Source organism: Nyctereutes procyonoides, unplaced genomic scaffold, assembly GCF_905146905.1.
Source record: "Nyctereutes procyonoides isolate TBG_1078 unplaced genomic scaffold, NYPRO_anot_genome, whole genome shotgun sequence".
Lineage (NCBI taxonomy): Eukaryota > Metazoa > Chordata > Mammalia > Carnivora > Canidae > Nyctereutes > Nyctereutes procyonoides.
Window position 1 is genome coordinate 23,452,503 of NW_026575040.1, and position 14,550 is coordinate 23,467,052.

General features: G+C 36.0%; 1 protein-coding gene across 4 annotated transcripts in view; it reads left to right on the forward strand.

The window, feature by feature from the left end:
* DMXL2 (Dmx like 2) overlaps positions 1-14,550 on the forward strand; it is a 156,873-nt gene that overhangs the window by 140,815 nt on the left and 1,508 nt on the right. For 2 of the 4 annotated variants that reach the window (XM_055319683.1, XM_055319684.1), the window contains exons 30-43: positions 69-199; positions 750-835; positions 1,435-1,636; positions 2,466-2,583; positions 5,826-5,888; positions 6,651-6,737; positions 6,820-6,941; positions 8,762-8,900; positions 9,565-9,625; positions 9,753-9,880; positions 10,403-10,480; positions 11,711-11,802; positions 12,447-12,499; positions 13,734-13,951. In XM_055319683.1, the coding sequence (XP_055175658.1) occupies positions 69-199; positions 750-835; positions 1,435-1,636; positions 2,466-2,583; positions 5,826-5,888; positions 6,651-6,737; positions 6,820-6,941; positions 8,762-8,900; positions 9,565-9,625; positions 9,753-9,880; positions 10,403-10,480; positions 11,711-11,802; positions 12,447-12,499; positions 13,734-13,951 (1,578 nt within the window). The remainder of the gene's footprint in view (positions 1-68; positions 200-749; positions 836-1,434; positions 1,637-2,465; positions 2,584-5,825; positions 5,889-6,650; positions 6,738-6,819; positions 6,942-8,761; positions 8,901-9,564; positions 9,626-9,752; positions 9,881-10,402; positions 10,481-11,710; positions 11,803-12,446; positions 12,500-13,733; positions 13,952-14,550) is intronic. The other 2 variants (XM_055319685.1, XM_055319686.1) reach the window with 1 other exon arrangement.

A 14,550-nucleotide genomic window follows, 5' to 3' on the forward strand; every position in this document is an offset into this window, starting at 1 on the left:
ACTTAAAATGTTCAATATTAAGATAAAAACCAATTATGTATTTAAAAAATAACTGTTTTTTATTGCAGCCATTTCTCCCTTTGTCTGATAGTGGTGTTATATATGATTCTGATGAAAGCATTCATAGTGATGAAGAAGAAGATGATGCTTTTTTTTCAGATACACAAATACAGGAGCACCAAGATCCAAATTCTTATAGGTAAATAAGGATTCTCTCTCTCTCTCTCTCCCTCTCTCTGTCTCTCTCTCTCTCTCTCTCTCTCCTGGTTAAAAAAAAATCCTGATGTTAGTAATTTTAAGTAATAGTATGAATTTATACAAGAACTGACTTCTATTTTCAGGTTAGTAATTCTGTACCTTTGAGGTAAATTTCTAGACAGTAGAATCTTTCATATCTGGTTTCAAAGAATAGCTTACCTGTAGAGGAGAAACACATTTTTAGTGAGAGAAAATACATAACTTATTTGATGTGCTTTTAGAACTTATATATATTCATTGATATGCTATTAGATTCCATGTGACTGTGTGGTAAATCTTTTTCTATTAGATAATTTTCAGATCTTCTAAGTATGATATATTGTTATGTATTTTCTATTTACAGAGCCTACAAAGGTTTAAATTTTAGGGAAAAAACAGCTTTTTTCTGGGTTGGATATTGGGTTAAACAATTGACAGGAATCATTATTATGCTTCTCTCCTGATGTTATTTTTAGTGAAGGAGAATTTGTTTGTTTATTTTCTTTGAACAGCTGGGCTCTTCTGCATTTGACAATGGTTAAGCTAGTACTTCACAATGTCAAGAATTTCTTTCCCATTGCTGGATTGGAATTCTCTGGTAAGTAAATAATGTACTTAAATACAGTAAGTAAGCATCAAGTTTCTCTTCATAAAAATCTATACAAAAGAGCATCTGGTACTAAAAATGGGAGATTTTTAGAAAGATTTTATTTATTTGAGAGAGAGAGCATGAGCAGTGGGGAGAAGCAGAAGGAGAGGAAGAAGCTGAGCAGGGAGGCTCAATCCAGTGTGATGATGACCTGAGACAAAGGCATATTCCTAACCGACTGAACCACCCAGGCACCCCCAAAATTATAGATACTATATGTATTGTGTGTATTTTGTATACATATTGTGTATGCTTGTATATTTTGGGCTCTGGTCTATGGTTTTAATTCATGCATGCCAAGAATCATTGTTTACCCACAGGGTTCAAAAAGCAGGAAATCAGACTAGAGAAGCAACACATTTTTCTCAGAGAGCTGGCTTTCTGTTTGTTAAAAGCACTAAGAATCCAATATGTATATAAGATTAACATTTTCAGATTTATTTGTATTTTCAGAGGTTTGAGCTCTAAAAATTCAGATTTTTAAAATATGTGGTGATCAGCATTTTTTTTTTAATCAAAGCAAGATGACATTTTCTATTGCCTTTTAGAGTTGCCTGTGACATCACCATTAGGTATTGCTGTGATTAAAAACTTGGAGAACTGGGAACAGATTTTGCAAGAGAAAATGGATCAGTTTGAAGGTCCACCCCCTAACTATATCAATACCTACCCAACTGACCTTTCAGTAGGAGCTGGACCAGCTATTCTTCGAAATAAAGCAATGCTAGAACCTGAAAATACTCCATTCAAGTAAGGATGCTTATAATACTCATGAGAGTGTAACGTGGTTTAACTTTTCTGGAGGATAGTTTGGCAAAATATGCCCATATCATGCTTATATAAAAACACTCACAACTTTGAACCTGCAATTCTGTTTCTAGCAGTATATGTTAAGGAAAACAAATCTGGATAGAAAACATTTTTCCCAGTATTACCTATAGTTTGGTAGATGTTACTTTTATAATCAGAAAAAACAAATATTGTATTTTTGCCATTATTTTAAGAACCCATACAGAAATATTTTGGAATAATAATCTACATATGCAAACAAGGTGCTGCTGATGTTTTGGCAGTAGTTTATCAGTAAACACAGTGTTTTTTTTCACATTAAGGTTTTTTTTTATTAATGTTTTGATTTTCTACCTGCCCCCTACCTGTCCTTTGGATTAGCAGCATGCTTTTTGTGAGGCACCTGTCCCATAACGAAAAGTATTGCTGATAAACTTGGAAGGGCAAGGCTTTTTAGCTTTGTCAGGCTATTAAAAAATGAAATCTGTGACTTTATATTCATTGGTGATATTATGTAACTAACAGAACCAATTCTACAGTATGATTTAAAAGGAGAATAATATTTTTTTTTTACTTTCAACCTGTTCATTCAGAGAACCTGTAATTAGAGAATTAATTGCTAGATGAAGGAATGATTTTTAAAATAACTAAAAATTAAAAGAAAGATAAATTATAAAATTTTGTTGAGCTTGATGATGCAACTTATTTGCAATAGATAATGGATTTTTTTAAAGTTTTGCAAGCATATTTTCTACAGAGTAAAATAGGATATGTTAATTTTTTCTAATAGATCCCGGGATTCTTCCGCACTTCCAGTCAAACGGCTGTGGCATTTCCTTGTTAAACAAGAAGTCCTTCAAGAGACATTTATTAGATATATTTTCACAAAGAAAAGAAAACAGAGTGAGGTATTTGAAAAAAAATTTCTGTTGTAGTTTTTGTTTACTTTTAACATTTTTAATGAAGTCAGTGCTTGATTTACTTTTTGCTTGGAGTAAAAGCAAGCATACATTGCTTGCTTTTCATACATTGTGGGTAAATAGTTTGCCAGACTACAATGAATTTCTTTTCTAAGACTAAATCTCATAATTTTCATTTTACAACAATGAAGCAACATAGGTCTCTTGGTAAATCATGTATAACCAAGTGAAAATTGGTACTTCCTTTGCAGTACTTGGCCATTGGGCTTTTACAATTAATAAATCCTGTGATGGATGATTTGGGTAATTTAATATATAAATGAGCATACTCTACATTATGATTCTATGAATATCATTTAATTAGAAATCTAACATAGCCCATTAAAAGCCTCTTATTTATTTAACAATTAAAAATGAACAGGATAAACTTTAGAAGCAGGAAATTCAGGATAATTTTGTGAAAGAATAAACTACAGAAATACCAGTATGATATGAAGTTTGCTCTTACAAAGTGAGGCAGAGTTCTGCATTGCACAGTGATTTTTAAGCTAAATATAAATTAGGAATGTAATGCCATACAGGGTTCAACAAGAATCAGGAATTTGGGCGACTGGTACTTTAGAACTTAAAGTTATCTCTTCCTTATAAAATGAGTGGTGCACAGTTCTGTTATATGAGCATATCAGTCCATTTGACTGCTTAATGAGGTAATGGGCATTTTGGAGAGTGTTCAGAACAGAGTATCAGATGTCATTAAAGATTTGGCAAACAAAATCTATGAGAGAAGAGCAATGAATTATATTTCACTTAGAAAAGTGAAAACTGAGAGGGACACTTTACATGGCTCAGTTTTCCAAGGTAAAATATAGAACTGCGTCTCCATTTTCTCCATACCTGGGGTAGCAGGACCTACCCAACTCATTCTCTTCATTAGTCACCCACACCTAGATGGTAATTGTGGTCAGCATTTTGAATAGTCATTTATTTTCTGTATGGATTTAAGGTTATGTACCTAAATGAAGTAGGGGAAATGAGCTGTGGGGATTCTTTTGAGTCTTAGAGAAACCTTTTGAATAACAAGATCCAGATGGTATTGAAATCATTGGTGTGTAGGGTTTGTCAGGGAAATCACAGAGCCAAATTCTTCGCCTCTTTTATTCAGTCCACTGTTACAGTATTTCCTATATGATGCCGGGTACAAATTCTGTAAAATAAGATCTAGAAATCTAAGAAATAGATTTAACATAAAAGATACGTTATTATTTCCAGAAAGCCAATATACTGAAGGATCTATTTTTTTGAGTGTTTAGTTCTTCAAATTATTAAATATAATGACTCATTGAAAATATACTTTAATTATTCATAAGGTTTATAGCAGTGATTTGGTTGGATTGTCAGAGCTTTGGAATACAGTGGGAAGCCAGGGGTCTAGATTGCTGGGACCCTCAGTCTTGTTCTTCAGGATCAGACCTGTCCTTTCAGGTTTCTGTCTTCTTTAAGCTTCTCCCTCTTTCTGCCTCTTAGTCTCTGTGTTCTTGGCATCAGCAGTCCACGCTGTGTGTTCTCTTCAAATTTTCTACCAGCAGAGGGTCTCTATGAAGAGGGAGATGGGATACAGATAAATTGAACATTTCTTAAAATGCTGTGTAAGCATTGGTTGGCTCCACAGATGGGAGGTAGATGGTGAGAGTTTGGACGGGAGGAAGAATTTTTATCATAGACCCTTTTGTACCTTTTCAATTTCAAATTATTGAAAGGAATTACTGTCTTGTCCATTGTTATCCAATTGAAGTTTCTGTGATAATGGAAATTTATATCTGTTCTATACAATATAGTAGTTAGCAGCCATATATAGTGAGCACTTGAAATGTGGCTAGTGTGACTTGACTTTAATTTAAATGTAAATAGTCATATATGGTCAGTGGCTATTGTACTGAACAGCACAGTTCTGCTAAAAATTTGTTTTCATTAAGGAAAAAAATTGAAAAAATGTTAAAGCTGTTAAGACAAAATAAAAACTGGTCACTAAGCTCAGAAATATGGAACATTTATCAAAACTATCTAGTAAGAGTGGTTTATTTTTTTAAATTGTTAAATAGGATTTTGGTACTCATTAATTTGATAAATTCAGTGAATTGACAAACTAATCCTAAAAGTTCTAAAATGTTGCCTTATTTTAAAAAATTACTTAGAAAATTAACCTGCAAAAAAAGAAAGAAAATTAATCTGCAAAATGCTGATATTTTAGATATATTCATCAGAAGATACTTTTACTCATAGAATATATTAAAGAAGAATATTCTGTAAGACAATTTTTTGTGAAATCAATAAATATTGCAAACTCAACTACTTGATTAAAGGCAAACAGGTTCTTCAGCAGTTTGGCTTTTGCTGATTGGGTCTTGCACACATTTGCTTTTTTGTCATTGTCCATTGCAGCAGCCCTTAGATTGCTGAAGGCATGCACAGAGAATCTGGCCCTTTTGACTAAAAGTGAAGCAGCCACTTCTATAAAGGTATTAGGAGGAGTGTGTTGCTCTGATCAAACCTTCACAGGTTTCCACAGCAGAGCAGAACTGTTATTTCTGATTGTAGCCATCCTTAATGACCCTGTCATCAACCAAGAGCAAGCTCTTTATGTGATTTCTTTCCTGTGCCCCATTTAATTAAACATTTCTTTACTTAAAAGGAGAAAAATTCGATTATAGTAAATAACTGATGGGAATTCTAATCCCTGACTCCTCCTTCGTGGATATATTTCTTATGAGTATGAGTGAATGATTATGATTACTTTGAATCTGTGTTCAGAAATAGTTTTAATTTGTACTTGAAATAACCTGTAGGATAGGGATTTATATTTATGTAGTATAGAATGCAACTTCTCATTCAGGTAGGTTTTATTTTAGAGATTGTAGCTTAAGATAGTATTTTACGTTACATAACTGGTATTCAAATAACTCATTTTTATTTTGAAACACAGCCTTTTATATATGTAGTAGTCACATTAATTTTAATTTTGCTTGTTTTGCTTTGTGTTGTGTTCATCTGATGACATCGTGTTTTACTCAGTTTTTCTTTCTTGATTTTGTGCTTTAAAAAGGAAAGTTTACAAATTCATTTTTACCATCTTTAAGTTATGGATTGACCATTTTAGTTTGAAATATTTCATTCTCTTTGTAATTTCATTTCACGCATGTGTTTTGTATTTGTGACGGTGTGGTGTTATTTAGTCTGTAGAAGAACATGTGGAACAGGTCAAACAAAACTACGTAGCAGAAGATTACCACAGCAAGGTAGTGTTCCATGCTCTTGTATTTAGCTCATTCTCAATGTTCAAGGAGCTAACCTTCATCTCTAGTACTAACCATGTTGGCTAATCAGAATACTCATTGCTCCCATACACGTCAGTGGCATAGGTTAGGAAATACACCACTGTTTCCGACTTGTTCTTCCTAAGCATTGGTGCTTCTCTTTCCTTCTTCCTGTTCCATCTTCACATGTTCACCTTGCCAGTCTGTTCTCAAACATGGTTGTTTTATCTCTCCTCCTTGATTCTGCATCTTCTTTCCTTCCTGTCACCTTTGACCCTAAGCCAGTGCACCTTCTCATCAGTCTCTTTTATTCTTTTCTAACTGTTCTTTACAGCTTTTACTTATTCCTATCTTATTATCCTATTTTAAAAATGTTTAATTTCTCATATGACTCCTTTGACTTACCCTCTTTCTCCTCCACTCTTTGCCTCTTGATGCATTCACATTCTTACTGCAGTATCTGCATGCTTTTGGAAGAGATGCGAACGGTATATTGCTGTTACAAATACTAATGAAAAGTATGCTAGCTATCTCTCATCACGATGGAAATCTTTATAATCGGGGTAATAACGGCATCAGAGAATTTAAGCTAATTCCAAAGCTAATTCTCAACACACTAAAATTCCTTTCTTCTTCCTGCTGCTATTACATTTTCTTCGTACCCTTCTTTTAATTTTTGTGGAATATGTGTATGTGTCACATGTTGCTGTATGACAACTGAAACTGCCAATAAACATTTTGTAGGTTGAAGCTGATCTGGGCTATCCAGGTGGAAAAGCGAAAATCATTCATAAGGAATCAGATATGATCATGGCATTTTCCATTAATAAGGTAAAATTAAAATCATTATAAAGATTGTACTCTTTTTTTTTTTTAAAGTGAAATTGCTTTAATTATTGACTCTGCTTTACAGGCGAACTGTAATGAAATTGTCTTGGCTTCAACACATGATGTACAAGAACTCGATGTTACTTCTCTTTTGGCCTGTCAGTCATACATATGGATTGGAGAAGAGTATGACAGGGAATCCAAAAGGTTAGTCTGTCTTGTGTAGTCCATTTAAAATGAGGCTTTCTTGGGATCCCTGGGTGGCGCAGTGGTTTAGCGCCTGCCTTTGGCCCAGGGCGCGATCCTGGAGACCCGGGATCGAATCCCACGTCGGGCTCCCGGTGCATGGAGCCTGCTTCTCCCTCTGCCTATGTCTCTGCCTCTCTCTCTCTCTGTGACTATCATAAATAAATTAAAAAAAAAATTTTTAAATGAGGCTTTCTTAAAAAAGAACCCCTTAAATCATTATGCATATGATTTGAATTATCTTGAAAAGTATATATGTCTCTTCCTTTATTTAGGTAGGAGACAAACATATAATTTGTTTAGCTGCCAATAAAAGGCTCTTCTTACATCAATTAACAAATTACCCATACTTCTTTCATCAGACATGGAAGTATTCATAGTTTTGGAGTCAGAATAATCACGAAAACATGGAAGTATTCATAGTTTTGGAGTCAGAATAATCACGAACACCAAAGCCTAATGCCAGTAACTACAACATTGACATTTAAGACCAAAGAAATGTCAGGAATTACATACTATTCAGTAAATTTGGCTGATTTGGCTGATTTAGTTATCCCAATCAGATAACTAAAGTAAATAGCAGAATCCAACAACATATTAATTAGACTGATAAGTCACATTTACTGAGTGATTATCACTTTTTTCTTGATTATTACCTGATAAACATACCTTTTTTACAGATAAAAATGTAGACAACTCTGCTTCTCATTTTTTTTAAATTTTTATTTATTTATGATAGTCATCACAGAGAGAGAGAGAGAGAGAGAGAGAGAGAGAGAGAGGGGCAGAGACATAGGCAGAGGGAGAAGCAGGCTCCATGCAGGGAGCCCGACGTGGGATTCGATCCCGGGTCTCCAGGATCACACCCTGGGCCAAAGGCAGGCGCCAAACCGCTGCACCACCCAGGGATCCCCAGCTCTGCTTTTCAGTAAAGCTGTGGGTACTGCACCAACAGTATCTCACAATACTTTCCTATTTTGGGGTTCCTCTTCCATATCTGTCTTCCCTCTTGCTTTTATGCAGATTCTTGGACATTTTATGTGCTTGAGAATGGTGCATCGTAGCCTCTCACCTTGTTTTGTTGGGTTTTCTGTTTTGTTAGCATATAATATTACTAGGTTTCAGTATCCTGCTTCAGAATTGATGTAACCATGTAATATGATACAATCCATCATAAAATTTGCTTTAACATTTTTTTTAATATTTATTCATAGAGATGCAGAGAGAGAGGCAGAGACACAGGCAGAGGGAGAAGTAGGCTCCATGCAGAGAGCCTGATGTGGGACTCGATCCAGGGTCTCCAGATCACGCCCTGGGCTGCAGGCGGCGCTAAACCACTGCACCACCGGGGCTGCCCTGCTTTAATATTTTTATGTGATGATTACTAATACTTGAAATCTTAAAACTCAGATTTCTTTAAAATGGATGAATTTGATGCATGGGATACCTGTATTTGAAGAGACCTTATAATCTTTTCCCATACATGATAAAAAGAATGCTTGTGTTAAATCCTTGAAAACAAACATTTGTTCCAGCCTGTACAGCAGTAAAATTGCCCCTGAAGAACATTAGATCTATACATTTTGTCTTAAGAAAGTGAACCAGTACTAAAATTTAAAATTTCCTTTGAATAGAAACTACACCTAAGTTTTTCTTATGGATATTTTTTCATTCTCTATAAGTAAAGACTGTTCTATTGGGTACATAAGCAGTCCTGTAATTGGAATTTGTGTTTAAGAGAAAATGGAACTTTCACAGTAACACACGAATATTTTTCACAGTTCGGATGATATTGATTATCGTGGTTCCACTACAACTCTTTATCAACCCAGTGCAACATCCTATTCAGCAAGTCAGGTGCATCCACCTTCATCTCTGCCATGGCTGGGCAGTGGACAGACTAGCACTGGAGCTAGTGTGGTATGTTTTTTTTTACTATTAGGTATGGTTTCTGGATATGGACTCACTCAAAAATAAGTTGAAATCACTTTGACTTAGGAATGATCCTAAAGATAAGGGGCAGTGACTCGTTATAACCCCATCATAATAATAGCTAAGATAGCGTGACTGTGTCAGGTGCATGCTTTCCCTCACAACAACCCTAGGTGGTAGGTGCTTTTATTATCTCCCATTATCATTTTATAGATGAGCAAACTGAGAGGCACCAAGTGGTAAAGTAGAGACAAAGAGGAGTTGTGTTTACTACAGGTGTTTGAAAAATATATCTATAATGTTGTTGTTAGTCACTGTAGCTGAAGGGGTCCCACTGTCATGTTCTGAAGACTCTAGAGATACTCCTGATTGTCCTCAGGGAGGGCACTTGGAGGAGAGTTCCCTTTGTCACTCGGTGAAGCCGCTTGGTATCTGCCCAGTCCATAGGGGCCAGGGCTATGCCAGTAAGTGACTGGTTCTGCAGCCTGTTTGGACAGGTGTCAAATGTGAAGTGGTTCCAAAAACCTACAAGGCATGTGTGAGTAATAATCGAAATGTAAGAGCATAAAGATTATGAGAATTGGAGTTGGCCTGAAGTATATTATTATCTATTCTATGATGCACAAAATGAATTTTTTATCTTCTTTTATAGCTTATGAAAAGGAATCTACATAACGTTAAGAGAATGACGTCCCACCCGGTCCATCAGTACTGTAGGTGTTTTATTTGTGATCCAAGGCATTGTATAGGCCTCTGTCGTTTTGAAGTTCATTTATAGAATGGGAAATATTGGAACTCTGTAGCTTTTTCATATATTGTGCTTTTCCTTTTGTGTTTCAGATCTTACAGGTGCTCAGGATGGTAGTGTACGAATGTTTGAATGGACACGACCTCAGCAACTTGTCTGTTTCCGCCAAGCCGGCAACGCAAGAGTTACCAGGTTATATTTTAATTCACAAGGCAACAAGGTTGGTTTTTGAGACTTACTGCTTAATTCATGTGAAAAATATATTTATGAGTATATGGTTAGTAACACTACATCTAAAAACCAATTCAGTGACCTGGATTTATGCTGGGCAGGCAGTTTATTGGTGTCTGCTTAAATACACCCTTGGCTCCCAATAAAGCACAGCTCTTTAAAATTCTGTATGGCTCAATCATCCACTTAAAGATATTAAATACTATGAAGGTAAAGAACTCTTTCTGTTGAGTGTGTTGGTGGTACCTATAAGCACAGTCAAGCGCCTGAGAGAAACCTTCCAGTTTCTTACTAAATTATCTTAGAGGTGTTTGGAGGAAAATGAAATAGGTACAGAAAAACACTTAAAAGGTTGCAGGATATTTATAGGGCCTGACTTTCTTGGGAACTACAGTAATAGAAATAGGTGTTGGCAGGACATTATGTGATGTTTGAGTGACTCTTCATCAATGATTTTGCCTTCAATATGCTTACTAAGAAGCTGTGTTTAATATTTATGCCATTCTTATAGTGTGGTGTTGCAGATGGAGAGGGTTTTCTGAGTATCTGGCAAGTAAACCAAACTGCATCAAATCCTAAACCTTACATGGTAAGTATCACTCAGCACTCCCAGAGAACATAGAGGCTTTTTTGAAAACTCTAACTTCTTGATAGATTTCTAATATAGTACCTAAAATGAATCACTATAAAATTCTAACAGTTCTGTGTATTCTAATTTGCTCCCAAATTTTTCTTACTGGTTATAAATTAACCAGTCCCAAGAGGGCATTTCATTCATTAATCCAAACCATACTGAAATATTTGGTGATGCAGACAAATATATCTTTGCTTGGTGGGGGCTCCGGTATGATAGGAAGGCTGGGAGGTAGTGCTATCTTGTGCAGAACTTCTGGCTTCATATATATTTTAATTTTCTTTTCTAGACTATATATATGTTTTTAATTATGTAGATGAGACAAGATATTTCTCTTAAATTAGTACCCTGTACACTCTCATAAAGGCTTTACAGAATTGGAAGTAATCTTGAATCTATCCTTTTGCCTTCACTCAGATTAATACCATGATAATTCCAAACCGAATACTGTCTCTTTTAAATACCTGGACACCCCCCTGAGTCTTTGCCTCCAAATTTGTATTCATTCACCTGATCTAACAAGAAAAGTCATGACTGGCTCAGTAAATTATTTTCCCTGGTGCTTGGAATATCCTTAGGAGTGGTTGTGGGCAGCCATAAGCCTGCAGATTATTTGCAGGACCTCTTTTGACCTTGTTTTTATTATTGCTAAAAATCCTCACGTGGAAGGGAAGGCGAAAGCAGGAATGTGGAGGTGGTAATAAAGGGTGGATATTTGCATTTAGGTTACAAAATTAATATGACTTGAGTTCTTCACAGTGTAGTCTCAGACTACTAGAGGGGCAGACTACTAGGAGTTTCCCTCCTTGGGTTATTATTGTTTATTATGATACAGGTTATTATGGAAAGTTTATTAAATGTATTTTAGATTATTAACACTGAGTTTGACTGGGCCCTTAATATAATGAAATGGCTTGGTTAAGTTCATCCTGTTCCTTTGCTAGATAATCTAAAGAAAAGCCCTTTAATTCTATATTTTTACCAACTCTTCCAGTTTTAAAATATTATTGGATATTAGCTAAATATGCAAATAATAGGTAATTTATTTTGTCATTTATTCTTTATTCTAGGTTTTTAACAACTGTTCTTAGTTCATGCATATACTACTAGCAGAACTGTGTGTTTGTGCAATACTGGAATATCTTGGACTTTTAGGTAACATCATTTGTACTTTGTTTCTTGTAGAGTTGGCAGTGCCACAGTAAAGCCACAAGTGACTTTGCATTTATTACCTCTTCAAGTCTAGTTGCCACATCTGGACAGTCCAATGACAATAGGTAAGTTGACAGAAGCATAATAAGAAATAAGCACATTTTAAGCAGAAAGGTATTCTTGCTACAAAGTATGGATTTTTTTTTTTAACCTAGAAGAGTTTTTCCATCTCAGGAATATAAAAACTTTGTTGCATAATTCTTAGTTTTCCTTACCAAAAAAGAGAAGAGCAAATACTCCTAAGGTAGGCTTTCAATAAGCATATGTGATTATGTTAAAAGCTTTTTTTTTTTTCCCTTCCTGTCAGGTTCTTGAGACTCTATAGCCATCATTGATGCTCAGTATGTTTCTTTGACCTGACACTGCTTTCATTTCATTGGCAACACATGCCATGAATAATACCTCTAATTTCCTGGCAGTGGTAACCCCTGGGGCTCAGAAGCATCCCTTCTTCCCAGGAAATTGTGTCTCTTTCCCTCGAGTGGTAATGGAAAAGTTGAGGGGTTGGGGATGAGATGGCAGAGACATGTGGGACAATGTGAGACAGGACTGTGTGGTTCAGAAAAGATAAACTCTTAGACATATCCCCAGCTTCTTCCCCTGTCCTAGTTGCTTAATAAATAAGTATAAACAAAAGAGGTAGTAAGATGCAATGAGTAAAAACCAGTAACAAAAAGCACATCATGAATCGTTGTGTTCTCTCTTTAAGAAACGTTTGCCTCTGGGACACACTGATATCACCTGGAAACAGCCTCGTTCATGGTAAGTGAGTTAAGGTCTGTGATCGTTTTTTTAATACAATATGAAGGAATGCTTTCCTGGTTTTACTCTAACCAGTGTTTTGTTTTTCGTGTGTCGTAAATGAGTATCTGGCTATCGCTGAGGTAAATACCCAGCTAGCATAGAATAGTCTTTGTTTTGTATTCCATTTAGAAAATATGGTATGGAGATTGGTGCTACTACAAGGCTTTTTAGGAATTAGTTGCAAAGTATTTGAGCTCCATAGAAAGGAAATATTTTAACCTTATAAGAACAAGAAATATGAAGAATGCCATTTAAGTATTATTAAGTATTATTCCTTTTATTCCTTTTAAGACAGTTTTCCCAATTGGTGCCTTAAGGATCCCTTTCTCATATGATACTGTTGAGAGAAGGTCCCATGTTCCAGTATATTTGGGCTAAACATGGCTAGGTGGATTCTTTTAAAGAAACATTTTTCAGTCTTTTTTTATATGGATAGACATTTTGAAAGTATAGTTGTTTCTGTTTTATCTGTTTGCAGTTTTTAAACGTTTTATTTGAGAGAGTGAGAGCGCAAACAGAGGGAGAGGGAGAAGCACACTCCCTACTGAACAGAGAGCCCAACGTGGGGCTCCATCCTAGGGCCCCGGGATCATAACCTGAGCAAAGGCAGGTGCTTAACTGAGCCACTCAGGTGCCCCATGATTGCAGATTTTTTTTTCTGTGAATAATTAATAGCTCTTAAAGATTTACCACATACTGGTTTAAGGCTTTAATTATATTAAAATGCAGAGATCCTGGGAAAGCTAACTCATCTTGTAGCTGGTCATTTTCACACAACTGTAGTTGAGTTTGTTACTTACCTGACAACAACTTGCAATGAGTCTGTATGGGCAGGAACTAGGATACAGTAGATTCTTGTCATGGTGGGGATTAATGTGGTGGCTGAGTGGATCACAGAGAAGCTTGGTCTCCTCTACAGGTTTTGCTTCTACAGGCTTCTTACAAGGCAGTGTAACTTAGTTTGGGCTTAACATTTAAACTCCCTGCACGTGTTTTCATATTGAGGTTACAGATAAGAACATTTTTTCTGTCCCTGCTTGGGATCTTTTTTAAATTCTTGGATCATGATTATAGAAATTGAAATTAAAAATTTGTCAGTAGTTTCTGTATTATCTAAATGTGCATTTAAACATTACCAGAATTGTCAGGATAGAAATTATTTGGGAAAGACTTCTTATGTTTCCTCCTTCAGGCTTCACATGCCACGATCATGGTGCCACGGTACTCCAGTATGCACCAAAACAGCAACTCCTCATCTCTGGAGGCAGGAAAGGCTACGTCTGCATTTTTGACATCAGGCAAAGACAACTGATTCACACCTTCCAGGCACATGACTCAGCTATTAAGGCTCTGGCTCTGGATCCCTGTGAGGAATATTTTACTACAGGTTCGGCAGAAGGTAACATAAAGGTGAGTCAGTACAGGAGGTGGCATGTGCTAAGTGTTATTTGTACATGCTGCTGTCAAGATTGGGGAGCAGCAGCCCCCCTGCAGTCCTTGAAATGAGAGTGTAAAGTGATGCTTTGCAGAGATATTGAAGGTCTCTTGACACCTTTACTCGCTTAGTACTGTGGAGTTCTTTCTAAACCGGTAAGGGTCTGGACAACCAGACAGTCAAGCTTATTAGGTCACTGAAAAGCTTTGAAGAAGTCTATTTTAAGTAAAGAATAAGTTAATGCATGGGATTTTTTGCAACACTCTTTTGGCTCTTCAGACCCTCCTCTCTTTCCCACATTCTGCCCTTAGTATCTTCTTTGTTTTGTACAGTTGAGGTGAGGTTTCTGGGGAAGTGAGACCGTGGTATGTTTCTTCCTCTATTGCCCCAGGGCTTCCCTTGACATTAGCCATGCATTTAGTTAACTTAAATATCTAACTGAATTAAGAGGGGAGTATCTGTAGTTAATATGAAACTACAAGAGAATGTGAAGAGACAGTGAAAAGTAAGAACAGTAAATGGATCACTATCCCCCGGGCCAGGGGCTGTTAGGAAAGAGGCAGTGGACTAGAAA